This window comes from Trachypithecus francoisi, unplaced genomic scaffold, assembly GCF_009764315.1.
Source record: "Trachypithecus francoisi isolate TF-2019V2 unplaced genomic scaffold, Tfra_2.0 Lachesis_group1, whole genome shotgun sequence".
Classification (NCBI taxonomy): domain Eukaryota; kingdom Metazoa; phylum Chordata; class Mammalia; order Primates; family Cercopithecidae; genus Trachypithecus; species Trachypithecus francoisi.
Window position 1 is genome coordinate 8499906 of NW_022681454.1, and position 22609 is coordinate 8522514.

The 22609-nt window shown below is 53.1% G+C and overlaps 1 protein-coding gene across 2 annotated transcripts in view; it reads right to left on the bottom strand.

Annotated features, from left to right (window-relative positions):
- Positions 1–22609, bottom strand: part of NSG1 (neuronal vesicle trafficking associated 1) — a 34508-nt gene that overhangs the window by 2102 nt on the left and 9797 nt on the right. For both annotated transcript variants that reach the window (XM_033213727.1, XM_033213728.1), the window contains exon 4: positions 9292–9402. In XM_033213727.1, coding sequence (XP_033069618.1) covers positions 9292–9402 — 111 coding nt within the window. The remainder of the gene's footprint in view (positions 1–9291; positions 9403–22609) is intronic.

The following is a 22609-nucleotide window of genomic DNA, read 5'->3' on the forward strand; positions in this document are numbered from 1 at the left end:
TAGTTGTCATTTTTAATCAATTGGAAAACAATGACACTTCCGAAATGTCCAGAAACAACCAATTCAAACGAGGACGGAAGGGAGGTGAGGACTTCCCTTGAGCTAGGTCCTCAGCAGAACGTAGCTAGGTAAGACGAGGGCGGGGCAGCACGCAAGGCAAAGGAAACCAGAGCGGAGAGAGGCCTTGGGGCAGGAGTCAGAAGAGCGGTACTGGAAGGAGCTGGGAGGGGGGCCTGGTGACCCAAGGAGCAGGTGGAGGCTGCTGAGGAGCTCAGGAAGGGTGGGGGTGCCAGCAGCTATCCCCTACAGGCTACAAACCCTGCAGAGGCCAAGGACTCCTAGGGTTGTATGTGGAATTCTGTTGTGTGGGCATTCTGGGGGGAGACCGTTCATCACTGTCATCAGCTTGTTGGGAGTCTAGGGCCAAAAAACGTTAAGGTCCTGCAGCCAAGGCTGGTGGCGTGGCAGTACAGGAGCAGACCTAACCTCCTGCCCCACAGTTAGAGCTGGTGTTGGTGGGGCAGTAAGTGGGCATGGCAGTCAGTGTGCTCATATAGCTTGGGGATCCCACACCATCCCCCCAAGGAAGGCTTGCAGAGGTTGCTAATTGTCTACCCATTTTCCCCAGGGAGTTGATCAGGGCATGTGGCACCCACCAAAAGACTACATTTCCCAACCTGCCTTGTAGCCAGATGAAGCCATTGACTGATTTCTGACCAATGGGATTCAAGTGGATGTAACCAACCCGGTTCTGCACTGGGCCCTCAAAGGGAAGCTACCTGCCCTCCGCCATTCTGCCCCCTTCTGGGCCAGCTCTGACCATGCAGAGGACAAAGCCCTGGGGGCTGGCAGGGCAGCAAGAGACAGGCAATCTGAGCTCCGGGATGACTTCGTGGGTCCCAAACTGCCTTCAAGCTTGGAGTTTAGTGTGAGAGCGTAATAAACCTTCCACCTTGTCAAAGCTGCGACTTTTTGTGCGTCTAAGCAACCAAAGCATTACGCTAATAGCCAAGAAGGGTCACTTTATCAAATAGGAAAAGTGAGACTGCAGTTGAGTCAGGGGTCTCCAGCCTTAGCCACCATCACCGTCACCTGGGAAGAATTTAAAAACTCCAGATTCTCAGGCCCTCCCCACAAAAGTGTGACTTGGCAAACTTGTGCTGTAGTAATTGGTATTTTTAAACATCTCCCCAATAAGCCTAAGGTTCAGCCCTACTGAGTCCAGCGTCCAAAGTGGTCAAGGCCACTTTGCTGGTACGTGGCGAAGTCCACAGCACTCACCAACTCCTGGTACTTAACAAGAAAACCCTGAAGTTTCCACCTCTGCCACCGAAAGTGCTGGGTTCCTTTCCCCGCCCCAAGTAAATACAGGGTGGTGAACATCTGGAATCTCTTTGATGACTCAACATCTCCAGGTACCTCAGGCCAACGCTAGGATTCCCAGCGGTGGCTGCAGCACCAGTGAGTGAGGACGGGCAGGAGACATCTGTGCCTGGCTTGCCCACGACACACCAGGGAATCTCCTTGGGGAACCTCCTCGCCCGAGCGCAGGTCTTTCTCCACCTCTGAAGCTAAAGGCAGGTTAACCGGGCTCCCCAACTGAGGGGCCAGCTCCTGAGGCTGTCCTGCTGTGTCTAGGCCCATCTCCCCCACCCCTGGCAAGCAGGAAAAGGGAACTGCCCAGGTTCGCATTTCCCTCCTGACATTCTCGTACTGGCCGTGTGCAGGATGCTTTTCAGGCATTCTCTCTCTGTGAGGTGAGTTCCACTAGTCCCACTCTATAGATGGGGGAAGTGAGACCCAGACAGGTGACTACAACCTCAACTCCACGACCCCATACCCGTGTCACCCAAGGTACTGATCCAAGACTTCCCACCCAACCCAAAGACAGAAGAGTGAGAAAAGGAAGGCCTTACAATAAGCTGTACCCAGGGGGCGCTGGTCAGAACCGTCTTTTCCACTGGCAGTCTTAAATCTGGCCAACATGCATCCAGTCCCTGCCGTGGGGCACACTGGCCTGAGAGATGGATCCCAGCTTGCCTTGACCATCTCACTCACTGGCGCTTTCACGGAGGTTTCACCCTTTGGTGCCCTCAAAGACAGCAATTACAGAGCTCATTTTATAGAGGGGGACCTGAGTTCAGGGAAGCCTACACCTGCCCTGTAAGTCAGGGCTGCAAATGGAACCAAGGCTAAGGCCACAGTCTACACAACATCTTCTACCCAACGTGGGGCCACTTTGGGCCCAACGCTCTGAATCCGGAGGCCCCTCTGACGTGCGGGCTCATGTGACACTGCCTGGCTGCTATGTAGTGTCAGGAGCAGACACGGGGCGAAACACATTTCCTGAGAGAGGAAAAAAGGGGGATCTCAGATGTTCTCACATGAGCAGATTTGGAGGCCTGAGTGACCTGGCGTGTCTTGTTCTTTCTCTAAGGGAGTGAGCTCCTGTCTCCATTTGGAAATTCTTATGCTGGATGCCTGCTGTGTTTAGGAAAAGGAATGTCAGGGTGAGGTTAGCAGGTGGGCCACCCATCAGGTTTATCTCATGGCGGTTCTGCTAGGCACCAGGACCACCAAAAGGAGCACGATACAGCCCAGGCCCCAGCACTGCTGAAATCGGCCCTGCTGGTCCCCTTGCCCTGCCCGTGGTCTTCACTCAGAAAACCCGAGCTCATGCTGCTATAGCATCAGGAAGTGGCAGGCCTGTGTTGTCCTCTGGAGAGGGAGGGTGGTACCTGCCTTAGGTCGTGGCTGACAGATCACATGTGATGTTCTGTACCCTAGCGCTGGCACACAGAGCCACTACGTGGTCATGACTAGGGGCTGGGAAGATGGCGAGGGGGTGGGGAGGGGCCGTGGGTTGAGGGTGCGCTAGACAGCACTTGGATCTTACAGAGGTTTATCAGGAAGTGGATTCTGGCAGCAAATCCACACCCCCATTCCCTACAGGCCAGGCCCTGTGGTTCAGGCAGCGCCGGGGGTGTTTTCCCTGTTTTGGCAGCTGTGGCTGCTGCCTGTCCTCAGAGGTAAGTGACTCACCTCCACTGGCTCAGGACAGGTGTACAAGGATCAGCTCCGGATGCCACCCTGCCCCGTGGGGAATCCATTCTCTTTGTTACCAGCTCATTGAACCCTGAAGTCTAAAGATGAGAATACTTTATACCTGTAAGGCCCTTGTGAGCAAAGAGCTATTTTCAGAAGAGAAATGACAAATGGAATGTGCTTCTCACCAACACTGCCCCTCGTCCAGTGTTCAGGGGCTGCCGCTGGCAGGAGGGCAGCACTAGAGGAGAAAGGAAGCTTTGGGGCCAGGCCCACCGCACCAGCTGAGTTCACGCGGAAGTGCTTTCTCTGAGAATCTCAGGTCCCTCACCTATAAAATGGGGCTAATGAGTCACACCACCGTGTTGCTGAGGATGCAAGTCAATGCACGGTGGTTCACGTTAAGAAGCCGGGATGTGCCTCAGGTCACAGAGTGGACAGAAAAGATAAAGCCAAAAGACACCACCTAAGTACAGCCTTTTTATCACCAGCGTCTTGATCTCAGCCCCCACCAGGACGTTGGGAAGCACCTGACACGCTACAGAACAAACAGCCCATCAGACCGGCCAAACTCCCCTCCAGCCCACCGCCACACCCCTTCACAGTGTCCTCTCCATCTGCCGCTCATCATCCCTCAGGGAAACGGACCACGGGTTCCCCTCTTCCCTCCCACCTTGGCACTCAGCAGAGCACTGCAAGACCTGATGTGGCCAACACCTGTGGAGTGGCAGCCCCGCTCAGGGCTGGCATACGAGATGGCTCAGAAACGGCCCTGCCCTCCAGGTGCCCCGCCCAGGGAGAAGGACAGATGGAGTCCCCACATGCCTCCCACACAACGTGGCTACCTGAAGGCAAGGCTGGGGAGGCACCTCGGTGCCCGTGGTGGCAAGCACCCCAGGGGGTGAAGGGCTTCCCAGTGGAAGCGGAACACAGAGGCCTTGTTGTGAGCACAGATGGGCCAGGGAAGGCTCCCTGCGACACTCCCGCCACCTACCTTCCCATCTCATACAGAGCTGCCCTCACCTGTGGGGCGTGCATCGAGGGGCGCGTGGCCCAGCTGGGCCTGCATGTGGAGGAGTTGGGGAGGCTCCCTACCTTCTCTGGGCCTCATTCCCTCACCTGTGAAGCGAAGCTGATGACAGACCTGTCTTGTGAGGCATGGGAGGACTGAGGTAGCTAAGTAAGTATGCTCTTACCAGCACCCGGCACTCGGTCAGCACTGAAAACGAACAGCCACTAAGGGCCGGGTGCGATGACTCATGCCTACAATCCCAGCACCTTGGGAGGCTGAGGCTGGATCACTTGAGCGAACCCAAGAGTTCAAGACCAGCATGGGCAACATAGCAAGAACGTGTCACCTGTCTCTACATGAAAAAAAAAACAAACAAACAAAAAAAACAAAAGAAATGGCCAATATAAAGGGAAGAGTCAGTATAAAAATGTGGGATTTGAGGCAATTCCCCCATTATGTTTAAAACTTTTTTATAATACACGTGTAGTAATTTCACGGTTTAAAAAAAAAAAAAGCAGAGGTAGAAACCTAGTGTCCTCTCAGGCCACATCTGCCTTTTTGACCCTCCTCATGATATGCCTCAGCTTGGGGCCACTGGGGGTGGCTGCCCAGAAACAGCCTGTGCCCTCCCCACTGTCTGGGGGCTCTGAGTCCCTGCCCTCACAGTGTTGAGTCCAGCGTGCACACAGTAGGAGGCACTTAGTAAATACCACACGTGCCGACTGTACCGAGTGAACTGAAGGGCGTGACCCCGGGCTCCACGAAGAGCCTGTGTATACACCCTCGGCCACTGGTAAAATGGGGATGTAACCATCCACCTCACAGGGCTTCTGGGTGCATTCCATGAGCAACTGGTATAAAAGCCCCACACAAGCTGCCCAGCGTTGACAAGCACACGCACAAATACGGAAGAAAGAGAGTGGGGGGACTTCATGAGCTCACACATCTCCTTTCTCCAGCTTCGGCCAAGGGCAGCTGGATACAGACCAGCAGCTCCCTGGCCCTCCCAGGTGCCTTCTCCGGAAAGGACACCCCCTCCTTTGATGCTAGTGGAAAATGCCGGAGTCCCACAGGACATCACTCCAGAACAACTTCTCAGGGGACCCTCCATTCCCAAGGCTGGCCGTGAATGGGAATCACCTGGAGGGCCTTTTCAACAACAGGTGCGGGGCCCCTGCCAGTGTGGCCGCCAGTCTCATCTGCAGCCGGGCACAGGACCGGGGCTTCATCTCCTGGGTCCTCTCCCACCCAGGCCAGGTATCCAGCGGGACTTGGGCTTGCAGGATGGGAAAGACAGTTTTAGCCGCCCCCTCCTTCCCGTGGGGAACCTGCTCCAGGCCCAGAGAGGATGAGCCAGGAAGGAAGTCCAGGGCAGCCAGTGAGCCGCTGGCCTCAGTTATTTGTAAGTAGCCGGTTTTGGTGGGGACTTCTGGCCCCCAGGAAGCTGTCCTCTGCTGTCCTCTCTCCTGCTCAGGGCCAGCTCCTGGGCCAGCCCATGCTCCCTCTCCATGACATCGGCCTCCCTGAGTAACTAGCTCTGCACAAGGCCCTCTCCTTTTACCCCTCTGCCTCCCAGATTAAATCAGTCCTCCAGTCTGTAGTCTCCCCTCCATCCCCAGTGCCCTGGTCTTCTCTTCCCTCAGCCACCGCAGCAGCCTCCTTTGTCATCTCACTGCCCCGTCTCTCCCTTCCAACCTCCAGCCTCCCCAGATCACCCAAGAGATCACCCTATCACTTCCCCTCCTCCAGGGGCCTGTGTCTGGCACTCAGGGTGCACCCAGTCTGGCCGTAACCTGGTTCGTCCTCCACTGCCTCCCTGTGCCTGCAGCTGGCCCCTCACCAGCACACCCCCACCAGCACGCCCCCACCACCCACTGTTCCCTCTGTGCTCCTCTAACATCACACACCCCTTCCCGCTGGGTCAGGGCCAGCACTGCCCTCCTTCCCTGAAGCCCACACCCTCTGCTTCTGTTTGTGGTGAAGCCCTGGTGTCCTCTTAGCCTCCAAAACAGACTCAAACTCTTCAGCCCCAGCCTAGGGCATGGACAGTGGTTTGCTGAATAAAACATGAGTGAAAGGGTGAGGGCTTTCCTCGGTTGGGCACACTCCCCCAAGACCCGCATGCTCCCTGGCTTACCTCCTGGAAACCCACTCCTCCAATGTGGACCGTCCTTCTAGAAACTACCACCCACATGCCCATGCCCAACCCCTGGGCCCTCTTTCCTGTCTGTCTATAGCCTTTGCATTCAGTGTATGATTGACTTCTTCACCATTCTTTTGAGAATGTAAGAGCCTCACAAAGGCAGGCAGCTGCACCTGACTGGCTCTCGCCTGTGTTCCAGCGCCTAGAACAATAGCAAGAGCTGCTGGCACGGAGTGGGTGCCACGTACATGCCTGTCCAAGCAAGGAAGAGCTGAATGTCGGGAGCCTGAAGGACAGCATGACGTGGAAGGAGAAAAAGGGACTTAGGCTGGACAATGTGAATTCCAGCCTTTCCTGCTAATTGCATAAGGACTCTGTGTCCTCATATCGGCAAAAAACAAAACCTAAACGAAACCCAAACCTAAGTTACCCAGTGACAGCTGACAAGCCAGGCTTCCCTGTGCACGTGCTCAGTGCCAGAAACAGTTGGCTTCTCCTGCTTTATTTTAATCTCAGCAATGCCAAGCCCGGGAAATGAGCATCTCACACTGACTCTGGGAAGTTTAGAGCCAGCTACGGAGTGTATGGATAATAGGAGCCCACAGCAAGCGCGTTTTACAGCCACGTGCAGCCTAACAGCATTTGGGTCAACGATGGACCACGTGCCACGGTGGCCCCATAAGACAAGTGCGGAGCTGAAAACTCCTGTCATCTGGTGACCTCGCAGCCACTGTCTGGACAGAACACAACACATGCCTCACGTTCGCGGAGGTGCTGGTGTAAACACACCCCCTGCACTGTCAGCTGTATAAACGTCTTGCACATACAATTACATACAGAACATAATACTTGACAGTGATAATAAATGCCTATGTTACTCATTTACATTACCATACTATACTTTTTAATCAGTATTTTAGAGTGTATGCCTAGTTATTTAAAAAAAAAAAAAAGTTAACTCTAAAAGAGCCTCAGGGAGCTCCTCCAAGAGGGATTCTGGAAGAAGGCAATGTTTTGTTTTGTTTTTAGACGGAGTCTCCCTCTGTTGCCCAGGCTGGAGTGCAGTGGCGTGATCTCAGCTCACTGCAACCTCAGCCTCCTGGGTTCAAGCAATTCTCCTGCCTCAGCCTCCAAAGTAGCTGGGATTACAGGCACCCGCCACCACGCCTGGCTAATTTTTGTATTTTTAGTAGAGGGGGTTTCACCATGTTGGCCAGGCTGGTCTTGAACTCCTGACCTCAGGTGATCCTCCCACCTCGGCCTCCCAAAGTGCTGAGATTACAGGCGTGAGCCACCACACCTGGCCTGGCATTGTTATCCTAGGAGATGACAGCCCTGTGCCTGTCACTGATCCTGGAGACCTTCCAGTGGGACAAGGTGTGGAGGCGGAAGGCGGTGATACTGTTGATCCTGACCTTGTGCAGGCCTAGCTAATGTGTGTGTCTGTGTCCTTAGTTTTTAACAAAAATGTGTTGAAAATAAAAAAAAAAATCGAAAATTTTTTAATAGAAAAAGCACATGAAGAAAAATAATATACAGTTGTGCAATGTGTTTGAGCTTTAAGCTAAGTGTCATTACAAAAGAGTCAAAAACTTAAAAGCTTACAGGCCGGGCATCGTGGCTCACGCCTATAATCCCAGCACTTTGGGAGGCCGAGGTAGGCGGATCACCTCAGGTCAACAGTTCGAGACCAGCCTGGCCAACATGGTGAAACCCCGTCTCTACTAAAAATACAAAAATTAGCCGGGTGGTGGCGGGCGCCTGTAATCCCAGCTACTCAGGAGACTGAGGCAGGAGAATCACTTGAACCCAGGAGGCAGATGTTGCAGTGAGCCGAGACCACGCCATTGCACTCCAGCCTGGGCGACAGAGCGAGACTCCATCACATAAAAAAAGAAAAGGTTTATGAAGTAAAAAGGTTACAGTGAGCTCAGGTTAATTTATTACTGAAGAAAGAATATGTTATGAATCGAGTGTAGCTCAAGTGTCCAGCGCTCACTCCGTCTACAGGAGTGCACAGTCACCCCTGGGCCTTCACATTCGCTCACCACCCACTCCCTTACTCACCCACCCAAACCAGCTTCCAGTCCTGCACGCTGCATTCATGACAGAACTGCGCTATTCAGGTGGCCCATGCATTATCTTTTACACTGTGTTTTTACTGGACCTCTTCTATGTTTAGACACACAAATACCATCGGGTGACAACTGCTTCCTTTGTTCAGTACAGCAACATGCTGTCCAGGTTTGTAGTCTAGGAGAAGTCGGCCATACCCTACAGCCCAGGTACGTAGCAGGCTGGGCTGTGTGGGTGTGTACAGTACACTCTGTGAGGTTGGCACAATGATGGAATCGCCTCATAATGTGTTTCTCAGGACGTATTCCTGTCACTAAGTGATGCATGGCCAGGCCTCCTCCTGGCTCCGTCTTCTCTTTCCACCCTTATCTCCTCTCCCTTTCTTTTCTTTAATCCTGTTGCCTTGCATGCCACTTGTGGGCTTTTTGGAATGACCATTATACATGCAAAGCGAGCATTTCCATGCCCGTAGAGAGCCCAGCACCAGTGTGGCTCCCGCAGTGGGACAGGCAGAAGAGGGACACGGGTCAAGAGGGTAGGTGTGCCCCCCAGCCCTGCTCCCCAGTCCCTGCATGGCCCTGGGCAAGGCCTTCCTCTCTCTGGGACTTGGCTTCCCCCAGTACGTCCTCTCTCTTTCATGTGGCGGACATGGTCCCCTCTCCCTCCCTCCCCCAGAGCAATCCGCTGGGACCCGGTAGGTATCACCCTGGGCATTTCCCATGGCAGCCCCTGGCTGGGCCCACTTTTGAGGAGGGCCCTTCCCTGGACTGCTGAGGTCAGCTCCCAGGGGCCGAGTCCAGGAGTTTCCTTCCTGTGGGTCTCATGCATCCCCTGCCTCCCTGCCCCGCTCTCCAGCTGAGCCTTCCGCAGGGACACTCCTGACACTGGCCCTTGGCTGCTCTAAGGCCTGTCCCTGGGCCAGCTGGGGGAGACGGCAGGAGCAGCCTTGAGTACAAGGGAGAGAACAAGGGGTGCAAAGGCATCCCAAGGCCTCTGGGGGAAAACGGAGCTTTACCTTGAGGACGAACCCATCGGGGCAGGCGCGATCATACTTGTACACCTTGTAGACGACCAGGAAGACGACACAGGTGAGAAAGGCCAGGGCGAAGAGGACCAGCACAGAGACCTGTGGGCAGAGGCGGGACTGTCAGGGGTGGTCGGAAGGCAGCAGGACAGACACACACACCCCCGCACACGCAGGCCCCCAATACACAGCATGTGCAGAGACTGCCTCTGGAAGAACCTGGGGAGGGCAGCTGAGGACAAGAGGTTAGGAGCATCACTTTTCACTGGGCAATTTTTTGTAACATTTTAATTTTTCACCATATTAATAAGTGACCTTCATTTTACATTAGTTATTTTTAGTACCCAAGGTCCTGCAGAGAGCTCAGGGTACAGATATGATGAAGCCCCACTGCTGCCCAGGCAGCTCTCGGGCCACTAACACACATGTCTGAGAAGTGGGGTTGGCTGCCCACTGCCCCATCACGGCCATGGTGCATCAGCTACCAGCCAAGCATCCGCTCAGCAAACGTGTCCTGAGCCCTGAGCCCTGGGCTCAGTGCTGGGATGCAGTTTCACACGGACACCAGCCTGCTTTTGTGTGGGGCCAGGAAAGACAGAACCTCTGCAGCCCCATCAGCCTTTGCCCTTGGCGGTTTCCCGTGTGGTTAGTTAGTGTCCTCAAGGACAGGGATTCGGTTTTCTTCATGGTGTGCTGAGCACTAGACAAACCCAGCACACAGTAGGTGTTCAGCTGGTGTTTACAGATGAACTCATGGCAGCTGGCTTGGAGGGGGACAGCCTGCCCCAGCTGGAGGGCATGGGGCATGGGTCACTAGATGACACTGGACCTGGACCTTGAAGGCACTCACCCGGCTGCCAGGGAGCCTGGCAGAGATGAGAGTATGTCTCAAAGCCAAAACGGGCCGGGTGTGGTGACTCACGCCTGTAATCCCAGCACTTTGGGATGGTGAGGTGGGTGGATCACCTAAGGTCAGGAACTTGACACCAGCCTGGCAAAAACAAAAATTAGCCAGGCGTGTTGGTGGCCACCTGTAATCCCAGCTACTCTGGAAGCTGAGGCAGGAGAATCCCTTGAACCCGGGAGGCAGAGGCTGCAGTGAGCTGAGATCGCACCACTGGACTCTAGCCTAGGTGACAGAGCGAGACTCCACCTCAAAATAAATCAATAAAAAGCTAAAACAGTGTGCAGATGGCCCCTCCTCCTGCCCAGAGAGGCAGAGAGAGCGATGAGGCTCCCTGGCCGGGTGGGAGGATGCCAGGCACCAGCACATGGCAGGGCCTCCATAATCTTAGTCTGAACATGCACAGAGCTGCTTGCTCCCAGCAGCCCGGGGGCTGCAAGGGGCTGGGACTCTCCCCTGGCCACATAGAGACCCTACAGCCAACAAGGTTGAAGAACGGGGAGCTCTGCTGCTTCCTAAGGCTGCAGTCCCAAAGCTCCGCTGGGTAGACCCTCCAGCAGAGTGCCCTCCTGAGCCCTGCCCGCCTCAGGAACTCTAGGCTTGGAGTCCCCTGACACCATGGGGCCCCCGGTTCCTGTCTGTGAAAGGAGACCAAGGGCATTCCCCAGGTCCTGGGGAAGCAGGAGATGTGCGTGAGAAAGTGCCCTATCAGCCGTGCAGCATGGTCACCTAGAAGACGGGCGGCCAGCCCTGCCGTGAATGCTGCGGTCGCTGGGCAACCCTCCTTCTCTTTGGGAGCCCCTATGCACCCCCTGCAGCCGGCCCAGGCCCCAGCGCCAGGGCCCACGGTGCAGATTCTGCCTGCAGCTGCGCCCTTGTAGCTTACCAGCCTCACCAGCCTCACCACCTCGGAAGCCCCTGAACCTCTCTGAGCCAGACTCCTTGCCTATGACATGGGACGACACCTCCACCACCTCTCCGTCTCTGCGAGGCTGCAGATGCCTGGAGAGCCACACTAGTCACTGCAGCTCATCCCCTGCCTCCACTTCCCAGGGGTCTTCACCTCCAGGCCTCACAATTGTCCCCGAGCCTGCATCTTGACTGCAGGGAGCCCTGGCCGCAGGACCAGCTGAATGGGGTGGCTCAGAGCTGAGGGACGTGGCCTCTCTGCTGTCAGATTCCTGTCCATTGTGCTGCCAGATTCATCGGTCCCAGGCGCGCTCAGCACAGTGCCCGGAGCAGGACAAGGGCTGCACCAAGACCCTGAGACCCCAGCCCAGGCTGCTCTCGAGCTCCACCTGGCTACCTGCTACACCCCACCGCCCGCCCTCCCGTCCTCCCAGCTCACACCCACTACAGCTCCAATGAGACCTGTCCCCTCTGTGTCCCCTCACCCAGGGAGGGACCCCTCAGGCCCCTGGCAGGCAGATTCACATCCCCTCTGGGGAGGCCCATCCTCCTGGTCCCCAAGTCCTACCAGTTCCTCAGTCATGACTCCCGCCTCCACCCCCCCAACCCCGACCGACCGTGGGTTGCCTTCTCAGGGCCATCACCCTCTCTAAGGGCCAGAGAAACTTCAGTCCACTGGGACAGCCTACAGTGCATATGGAGCCTATGCCTGACAAAGGACGCAGACAGGATGGAGCCAGGCTGCCCCCAGGGCCGCAGCGCCCACAGGGAAAGGCACCGTTTTGTCCGGATCACAGCTGCGGTGCACAGGCCAGCGCAAGGCCAGGGCAGCAGAGCGCGGAGCTGTGGTGAAGCAGGCAAAGCTGGCCAGAGAAAGAAGGCGCAGCCGTCCGACGCATTTGGCAGCCAGAGGCAGTGGCAGGACCCCAGCCGGGGAGGGCCGCCTGGGGATGACAGCCGCAAGCCCTGATGATGCCTGGGGTCGGGACAGGCTCTGGACAGGGGCCGGAGCACAGACCCTGCGGCTCCAGCTCACTGGCCGGGAGTCCAGCACCTGGCTCCAGCCTGTGAATGGCAGTGAAAGGAGTGCCTCCCAGGGACGGTCCCGGGATGCTGAGGACAGCGCCTGGGCGGCGGGAGTACGGCGAAGCCGTCTGCTATCACTGCTGTTATCCTCACTCTCATTTCCTCGCTGGCCCCGGGGTGGCACCTGGCAGGCAGCAGAGCGGGCTCTCAACCCTCTAACCAGGTGCCCTGCCGCATGCTCACCCGGGGCCACCCTGCCTTTCTCCAAGTCTACACTGCAGGGCTGCCTCACTCAGGGTAGTCCAGAGGACTTGGTTCCATCTAACTGGCCTCCTTCGTAACCCTTTATATTTTATTCTGTGCATCTGAAAATACTATTCTGAGAAGAGACCCAAGCCACCACAGGTGAAGATGTCCTGTTAGAAGAGGGTTTCAGGGGCCAGGCGCGGTGGCTCATGCCTGTAATCCCAGCACTTTGGGAGGCAGAGGCAGGCAGATCACGAGGTCAGGAGTTCGAGACCAGCCTGGCCAACATGGTGAAACCCCGTCTCTACTAAAAATATAAAAAATTAGCCGGGCATGGTGGTGGGCACCTGTCATCCCAGCTACTTGGGAGGCTGATCACTTGAACCCGGGAGGTGGAGGGTGCAGTGAGCCGAGATCGTGCTATTGCACTCTAGCCTGGGTGACAGAGCGAGACTCCGTCTCAGAAAACAAAACGAAACGAAACAAAGAGGGTTTCCAGTTTCAAGTCCTTGAAGAGATGAGCATCATTAAACCTGTTTCTCCAGTTGGAAAGCCACATCAGTTTGGCTCCCCATCTGTCTAGGTTTAGAAAGAACCCCCATTCTCTACTGCAGGGCTGTGGGGGAACAGCCTCCTCGGGCGTGTCCTGCGAAACCTAGCCAAGCCTTTCCCACAGGATCCTGGGCCTGACGGCTGAGGAGCCAACAGAACCGCGCAATGAGAACGTGAGAGTCCCTGGAATAGTCGAGGGGAGAAGGCAAAGAAACACATCCAAGGAGAGTCAGCGAGTGGCCCGGGGTGTGGCAAAGCGCTCCCCTACAGGCTGAGCTCTCTCTTCCCCCTGCCCTGTGCAGACTCCGGGGCTGGGCTCTCCTCTGCCACTGCAGGGCACGGCGTGGGGTCCATGGCCTAAGGAGAGAGAGGGCCACGGGCCTTGCCAGAAGCTGGCTCGGAGTTGAATCCTGTAAGCTGCTGGCTGTGTGATCTTGAACAGGTCACCTGGCCTCTCTGGGCCCCACCTCTCATCGGCCAAGTGGGGGCACCACGCCTCACACCCTGGTGCATCTCAGGAGAAGGACAAGAGACCAGGAGTTGACAGCACGCTGGGCCCCTCAAAAAGAGATGCTGAAGTCCAGCCCCCAGGATCTGTGAAGGGACCTGATTTGAAAATAGGGTCTTTGCAAATGAGGCCATCAGGGTGGGCCCTAATCCAACCAAACTGGTGTGTCCTTCTAAAGAGGGGAAATGTGGGTGCAGACAGACACGCACGCGGGGAGCGGGCCGCCTGAGGACGGAAGATGAGAGAGCACTGTGTCTACACAGCAAAGCCAAGGACGGTGGCAGCCTCCAGGAACTAGGAGGGGCAAGGACAGAGTCTCCACTGCAGGTTTCCAAGGGAGCACAGCCCTGCCAATGCCTTGATTTCACACTTCTGGCCTCCAGTAGTGGGGAGTAAATTTCTGTTGCTCTGAGTCCCCCCAGTTTGTGGTACTTTGTTACGGGGCCCCTAATAGCAGAGTGACTTCAGAGGGCTCAGGACCGGCTCCCCTCCCCTGCACTTGTTCTCTCTGCCATTACCCCATTCCTTCCGCGCCATGCCAGGCTGCCCTGCCCTCTCTCCTCCGTGCTCTTCAAAGCCCTGGCCAGGCCGCCTGCCCCAGGAAGGCTCTGGAACATCCCAGCCTCTATCGGGACACCAGTCATGCATGCAGGCACCAAGGAGCCCAGCACCTATTTTTTCCTAATTAAAGTGAAATAAAAGTGTGTCACAGTTTGGAGACTTTCCTAAGTCCCTGCCCCCTCCCCATGAGATACTTAGAAGGATTCTGGAACAATGGATGACATTACTGAGCCAGACATCGCATTTCCTCCAGGACTGTGCAGTATCTTTTAAGCTTTCTCTACAACAACATGCCATGATCATAAGCATCTTGGAGATCCACGACCACCAGCAACTCCATCTTTCAACCAATTGGAAAATACTTAAAAATGGACAAACTAGCCATTCACTGCCAGGGACTAACAGTGAGATAGCCCTGGGTTCCTGGCCTGCTTGGCCGCACACAGTGACCCTGGAAAGGGCATCCACCCCAACGCCTGGTTTCCTGTGAAAGGGGGATGCCGGCCCAGCACCTAAGTCTATGGTGGGGTGTGCAGGAGACCCCATGGCTAGCAAACAGTGGGCGTGGTGAGCTGGGTGAGCCATTGTTACCCAATGGGAGCCCCACTCCCACACAATGTTGCAATCTCCATGCTGGACAGAAGCTGGAGACCGTCCAATTCAATGCCTTTCTTTACACATAACAAAGGCTTTGTCACTGAAAAGGCAGCACCTTCAAGTCGGCCAACAGGACCCAGGTGATCCTAAGAGGCCGGTGTTGGCTATGCAAAAAGAGAGTTGCTGGCCATTCGCAGTGGCTCCAGCCTGGGTACAAATGGACTCAACTGTGGCTGCCGATGAGAATCATGGGAGGCTCTAATGTCCCCAGCGTCTGGACTCCACCCCAAGTAGTGACAGTGGCATAGCAAGTTTAAAACTCCAGATGCCTCCCGCATGCAGCCTAAGCGGGAAGCCAGGGGATAAACAAAGGATTCCACATCTGGGCAGAATTCCTGGGGGCTCTCTAGCTACACACCCCACCAGACTTTATACTCTCACAACAAAACACTACCATTAGGACGAGCTCTGGAGACATCCGCCGCCTTCGGTAGTCTGGTCATCGTTTCAAGTCTGCGTACTCCTTATACGACACCTGCAAGGCAGTATTACTGACCGTGTTTTATAAATGCGGAAATTGAGGTTCAGATGTACATGACTGGGCCCAGGCAAACTGGCTGTCGTTGGCTGAATAATGGCCCTAAAGACACCCAGGTCCTACTCCTGAAACCGTACATGGTAAGGGACTTTGCTGATCCAATCAAATCAAGGACCTTGAGAAGAGGAGATTATCCCAGATCATTAGGTAAGTTCTAAAGGTAATCACAGGTGTCCTCCTAGCAGGGGAGCAGAGGAAGGTGCCCCTGCCGAGGAGGCGGCGACTTAAAGACAGACAAAAGAGCAGAGAGAAGCTTGAAGACATTGTGCTACAGGATATGAAGGCAGAGGATGGGACCATGAGCCCCACGCAGTTCCAGTAGACAGAAGAAGCAGGGAAACAGTGCCTCCCTGAGAGCCTCCGGACAGAGCAGGGCCCTGCACACCCCTTGATTTTAGCCCAATGAAACTGACTTAGGACTTCCGACTTTCAGGCCTGGGGAGAATGCCCGTGCATCGTCTTCAGCCATGGCATGGGTGGTAATTTGTTACACTCACTTCTCCTTTCAAGTTCATCTCCCCATAGATGGAACCCCTGAGGGCAGGGCTATGATTCACACATCTGGCACAGAGAAGATGCCTCCTGCACGTTCAGCGCGTGCGTGAGTGAGTGAGTGAGTGAGTGAGTGAGTGAGTGAATGAGTGAATGAATGAATGAATGAATGAATGAATGAATACAACCGGCAGATACTCCATCTCCTAATGAGCACATACTGAGCAACTCTTGGACACCTGGAGCCGACCCAGAATAACGTCTACACATCGAACAGAACATGGATTTAGTTTGCAGGAGGTGCTGGCTGTCTTGGTTTTATTAAGCAAGTGATCTCGCCTGGGAAGGAAGCAGATCCAGGGCGGCTCTTCTGTCCACGCCCTGTGGGTTGATACGCAGTGTCTGACTCCCATGCCTGGCTTCTCCAGGTGGGCCAGGCAGTCTCTAGGTTGGGAGAAGCGCATTTCCTTAGAAGCCGGGACTTTCTTCCAGGGCGCATGTCTCCGTCAGGCACAGGAAGCACGGGGCCCGGACCTGGGTCCACAGTGCCTGCAGGAACCCACAAACATGTTCAAGTTTAATTTTGTTTCAAAATCAAAGGAGAAAGGCCGGGTGCCATGGCTCACGCCTGTAATTCCAGCCCTTTGGGAGGCTGAAGTGGGCAGATCACCTGAGGTCAGGAGTTCGAGACCAGCCTGGCCAACATGGTGAAACCCCAACTCTACTAAAAATACAAAAATTAATCAGGCATGGTCATGGGTGTCTGTAATCCCAGCTACTCAGGGGGCTGAGGCAGGAGAATCATTGGAACCTGGGAGGCGGAGGATACAGTGAGCTGAAATCATGGACTACACTCCAGCCTGAGCCACAGAGCAAAACACCATCTCGAAGAAAAAAAAAAATCAAAGGAAAACAATAAGAATAGCAGGCTGGGTGCTGTGGCTCATGCTGTAATCCCAGCACTTTGGGAGGCCGAAGCGAGAGGATCACTTGAGCCCAGGAGTTCGAGACCAGCCTGGGCAACATAGGGATAACTCATCTCTACAAAAAAACACACAGAAAAAACAAAAAATTAGCCGGGCATGGGGGTATGCACCGTGGTCCCAGCTGCTCAGGAGGCTGATTTGGGAGGATCACTTCAGCCTGGGAGCTTGAGGCTGAAGTGAGCCGAGATGGTGCCACTACACACCAGCCTGGGTGACAAAGCGAGGCCCTGTCTCAAAAAATCATCATCATCATACTGACGCTGGTGAATCTATACTGAGGAACTCTGCCTGGACTGTATTGATCTTTAGACCAAAGCAGTCAAAATTTTCTCTTTTTTTAATGAAGGAGGGGGCCCATGATGGCCAAAGCACCTCAGTCCCAAAAGGCCCTGCCTTCTTCCTTCTTACAGAATCCCCCGGCAGCCAGGGCACATTCTCAGGTGCTTTGATGTGGCTGAGCAGCCCTGCAGGGCTGTAGGGTCCCACAGCATCACCCCGGTGTTAACTCTACCCAATACAGGCTGAGAACTGCTAAAAAGCCAGCCCGGCTAACTTTGCTAGGGAAGGCTTCTGGGAGGAGGGGTCCATGTCCCAAAGGAGGAGGAGCTTACCAGGGAGGAGGGAAATCAGAGTCCAGCAGGGAGAAAGGGTTTGTGCCACAGGCCTGAAGCATCAAAAAACCCAGTGTCTACGACCAGTGTGGCTGCAGCATCACACATCCTGCAGGAGAGGGAACACGAGCCCAGCAACAAAGGTGCCTGTCTGCCACATCAAGACACTGGAAGCAGACAGGTCCCGGGTATTTCAGGACCCCAGGAAGCAACTGCTACTTTGTGACAAACTAGCATTCCTCACAGCACAAGCAGTCATCTGAAGGACAGATGCCTATCACTGACGTGCATGCATGTGTGTATTACAGCAGTGTCTACATTATCCCGAAATTTACATCACTTCTGTGCAGCTGGCAGTAAAAGCTCTAAAGCAGGAGCAATGGGATTATAGCTGCTGGGCAGGGATTTGTACTCATTGCTGTGCATCCCACAGTTGCCCCGAGGTGGCCCAGCCCCCACTGCTGTGGGCGTTAAGGGACAGTGCACTGGAGCAGTGGGTGCAGGGCTCCACCAGGTTTGTGTCGTTGACCTCTTTGGCAGCTGTGTGACACCACAAATCCTTAGAATGATGTTTTAAATGCAAAAAACACAATACATACACTTGCAAAGAAAACTGATTATACTGAAATACTGGTATAGAAATATTACAAAAGTATAAATTTTTCATATAATATATATGCATTTATCAACACACTGAACAAGATCTGATACTATGGCTTCAAAGGAACTATGAGCAATAAACACTGTCCCAAGATCACATTGTCCCACAACTGCATTGTGATATAAAAACACCTGTGATTTGTATTGGCGACAAATTCACAAGTACTACTAACACCTCTGTAGTTTACTGCCTACATTAAAAAGTGAAGGAATTTGTACACTGAAAACTGTAAGAAATTTTTGAAAGAAATTAAAGGGAAAGACACCCTGTGTTCATAGATTGGAAAACTTAATATTGTTAGGATGGGAACACTTTCCAAACTAATCTACAGATTCAAAACCATCTGTCAACAATCCAAAGGCTTTTTTGTTTGTTTGTTTGTAGAAAATGGAAATTACAAGGGACCCTAAAGAGTCAAAACTGTTTTCAAAACCAGTCTTGAAAACAAAGAACAAACTGGAGTAGTTCTCAATTTGAAAACTTACTACAAAGCTACAGTAATCAAAACAGAGTGGTATTGGCATAAGACGAGATACACAAATCCATGTAATACAATGGAGAGTCCAGAAACAAAACTATGAGTCCATGGTCAACTGATTGTCAATAAGGGGGCCAAGACTATTCATTCAATAAGGAAAGAACAGTCTCTTCAACAACGGTGTTAGGACCACATGCAAAAGAATTGTATTGACCCTTACCTCACACCATATACAAAAATTAACTCAAATGGGTCAAATATCTAAATATAAAAGCTAAGCCATAAAACTCTTAGAAGAAAACACAAGGGTAAAAATCTTCAGGTGATTTGGCAATGGTGTCTTAGATCAGGGGTCCCGAACCCCCGGGCTGCAGACCAGTACCAGTCCATGGTCTGTTAGGAACTGGGCTGCACAGCAGGAGGTGAGTGGCAGGTGAGCAAGCATTATTGCCTGAGCTCTGCCTCCTATCAGATCAGTGGCAGCATTAGATTCTCATAGGAGCATGAACCCTACTGTGAACTGTGCATGCAAGGGACCTAGGTTGTGTTCTCCTTATGAGAATCTAATGCCTAATGATCCTTATTAGAATCTAAAGCCTGATGATCTCACTTCACCCCCAAACCATCCCCTGCTCCCTGGTCAGTAGAAAAATTGTCTTCCACAAAACCAGTCCCTGGTGCAAAAAGGTTGGGGACTGCTATCTTAGATAGACATGACACCAAAAATACAAGCAATAGAAGAAAAAATAAATGATACTTCACCAAAAATTTAAAATTTTGTGCATCAGAGAAATGAGCAAGAAAGTGAAAAAAGAACCTACAGAATGGTAGAAAATATTAACAAATCACATATCTTATAAGGGCTTAGTATCCAAAATATATAAGGAACTCTTACAACTCAACAACAAAAACATGGCTGGGTGTGGTGGCTCACAATCTGTAATCTTAGCACTTTGGGAGGCCAAGGCAAGAGGATTCCTTGAGTCCAGGAGTTTGACAGCAGCCTGGGCAACATGGTAAAACCCCATCTGTACAAAAAATACAAAAATTGGCCAGGTGTGGTGGTGAATGCCTTTAGTTCCAGCTACTCCAGGGGCTGAGGTGGGAGGATTACTTGAGCCCAGGAGGTCGAGGATGCAGTGAGCTGAGATCCCACCACTACACTCCAGCCTGGGTGACAGAGACCCTGTCTCAACAACAACAACAACAACAATAAAAACACAAACAACCTGATTAAAAAATGGAAAAGGATTTGAGTACACATCTCTCTGAAGAAGAGATACAAATGGCCAACAAGTACATGAAAAGATGTAGAACATCATTAGCCACTAGGGAAATACAAATCAAAACCACAATGAGATACTACTTCATATCCACTAGGATGGTTATAATAAAATAAAATAAAACAAGTGCTGGTGAGGATGTGGAGAAACTGAAACCACTGTGCATTGCTAATGGGAATGTAAAATGGTACAGCTCTGTGGAGAAGTTTGGTAACTCCACAATATGTTAAATATCAAATTACCACATGGCCCCACAATTCCACTCCTGGGCATATATCCCCAAAAATTCAACAGGTATTCAAACAAAAACTTGTAAATGAATGTTCATAGCAGCATTACTCACAACAGCCCAAATATGGCAACAACCCAAATGTCTATCAACCATGAATGGTTAAACAAAATACGGTCTACTGGTACAATGGAATATTACTCAGCCATGAAAAGGAATGAAGCACTTGCAAATGCTACAATGTAGCTGAGCTTTGAAACAGCAAGCTAAGTGAAAGAGACCAGATAGATGTTCACATCACAACTTACAAGATTCTATTTCTATGACATGTCTAGAATAGGTAAATCACAGGGACACAAAACAGATTTGTGGCTACCAGGAGCTGGGGGAAGGGGCATGGGAGTAACTGCTTAATGGGAATCGGGTCTCCTTGTGGGGTGATAAAAATGTGCTGGAACTAGCTAGTGATGACAGTTGGACAACATGGTGAATATGTTAAATGGCACTGAATTTAATATGGCACTTACCTTAAAGTGAAGTTTTATATTTTTTATTTTTATTTTTATTTTTTTTTTGAGACAGAGTCTCGCTCTGTCACCCAGGCTGGAGTGCAGTGGCCAGACCTCAGCTCACTGCAAGCTCCGCCTCCCGGGTTCACGCCATTCTCCTGCCTCAGCCTCCCGAGTAGCTGGGACTACAGGCGCCGCCACCTCGCCCGGCTAGTTTTTTGTATTTTTAGTAGAGACGGGGTTTCACCGTGTTAGCCAGGATGGTCTCGATCTCCTGACCTCGTGATCTGCCCGTCTCGGCCTCCCAAAGTGCTGGGATTACAGGCTTGAGCCACCGCGCCCGGCCAGAAGTTTTATATTTTATATATTTTACCACAATTATTTAAAGATCATTCCTTAAATAATGGGCCAGGCAGGACCGAGATCGTGCCACTGCACTCCAGTCTGGGTGACAGGGCAGGACTCCGTCTCAAAACATAAAAATAAAATAAAAATAAAAAAATAAAGAATGGGCCAGAGGAGAGAGGGAGGAGGCTGAAGGTGTCGCAAACTATTGTGGGGGTGCTGACAAGAGACCGTGAGCCCTAGCGCAAGGCAAGGGAGACCTGAGGCGTGTTTTCTGGAAAGAACAGCTGGTCACAGAGAAATACAAACAGGATCTGGGCCTCAGGGTGCGTTTATAACAAGTTGATAAAGAGGGAACATGTGTCCTCGAGGCTCAGGGATCCTGGGGGATGGCCGTCACCCAGCATCCTGACCACTCACTGTGTGTGCTGTCACTCACAGAAGGGCCCCACCTGGGCTGGGCGTTACATGGTCACAGAAGTGAAAGGCAGTGGCCCGTGGCCTCGCTCTCGGAACGCTCACCGTCTGGACAGTGAAGCCTGAGCGGCGTCAGCACTGGCTGTGCTCCTGTCCGCCCTCTCAGGTCTGGGGCCACTGCCCAGCTCAGGGTCTGCAGGGGAGTCGCCCTACAGGCCCCACTGGCGTGGAGGACGACACACAGTGGGCTTTGGTGTGTCACCCTCATTAGCTGGGTGACCTTGGGCCTGTTCCTTAACATTTCTGGCCTTAATTCGTCACCTACAAAATCAGGACAGCACGGTCAACCATCAGAGACTGTTACTAACAGTGAACGAGACAGTGCTCATGGCACCCCAAGCCCAGGCATGCACTGGGTCGATGGCGCCAGGTCGATGGCGCTGGGAGGCTGCTGTCACTCTCCCCATCCTCCTACCCTCACGGGGAGGGAGAAGGAAATGAGCATTTCTGCTGAGTAATGCAGTTAAAAAAAAAAAGGAAAAAACTTGGAAAAAGAAGATGAATCCCGACATCTTCAAGCGTTTACAGCACTAAATATTTTAGGTAACCCACACAAAAGTGAACACACACACACACACACATACAGATGACTCAACCCACGTGGTATCCGATCCAGCCAAAGCCCCCACACTACAGCTGGCCTGGGGAAGGTGGGCTCCGCAACCACAGCCCCAGGACCCCACAAGATGCTCGCATAGCTAAAGGTGAGGGGGCGTCCACACACACTTTCAGGGTCTCCAATACCACTCCCACGGGAAGAAACCCGACTCCCACTGCTGAATGCCAAGGAAACGGCATCACTGTTCATAAATATTTAAGAAACACATCTTGAAACACACCAGGGGGCTTACTGGAGAGTGTGGAAACAGATGGGCACGCAGGAAGCTCAGGGTCATTAGGGATGTGAAGAAAAGACACAAACCACCCCCAGAGTCCTCTGCGACAGGACGCAGAGGGACACCCCCGCCAGAGTCTGGACTGCCAACCACGAGGACCATGCAGACGAACCAAGTCTCTCCTGCCAAGACGTTCCCCAGCTCTGCCCTGGCAGTGAAAGGTGTTCCTGTGCAAAGGCAACCTTGGAATCTCTCACAGCCCCAGGGTGACATGGTAGCCGGTGAGGGGCAAGGCTGGACCACCCAAACCTGAACTCACATCACAGGCAAACAGGGTGTGGAGACCTCTCCAGTGTCAGCAGCCAGTCATCACCGGAACCAAGAAGCACAAAGAGCTGGTGTGGGCCCTGAGGGAGCCTTCCTGTCACCTGCCTAATGACGGTCCCTAATGACTGTCTCCAGATCGGCAGGAGAACTGCAAGCAGCGGCTCCAGCAGCCCC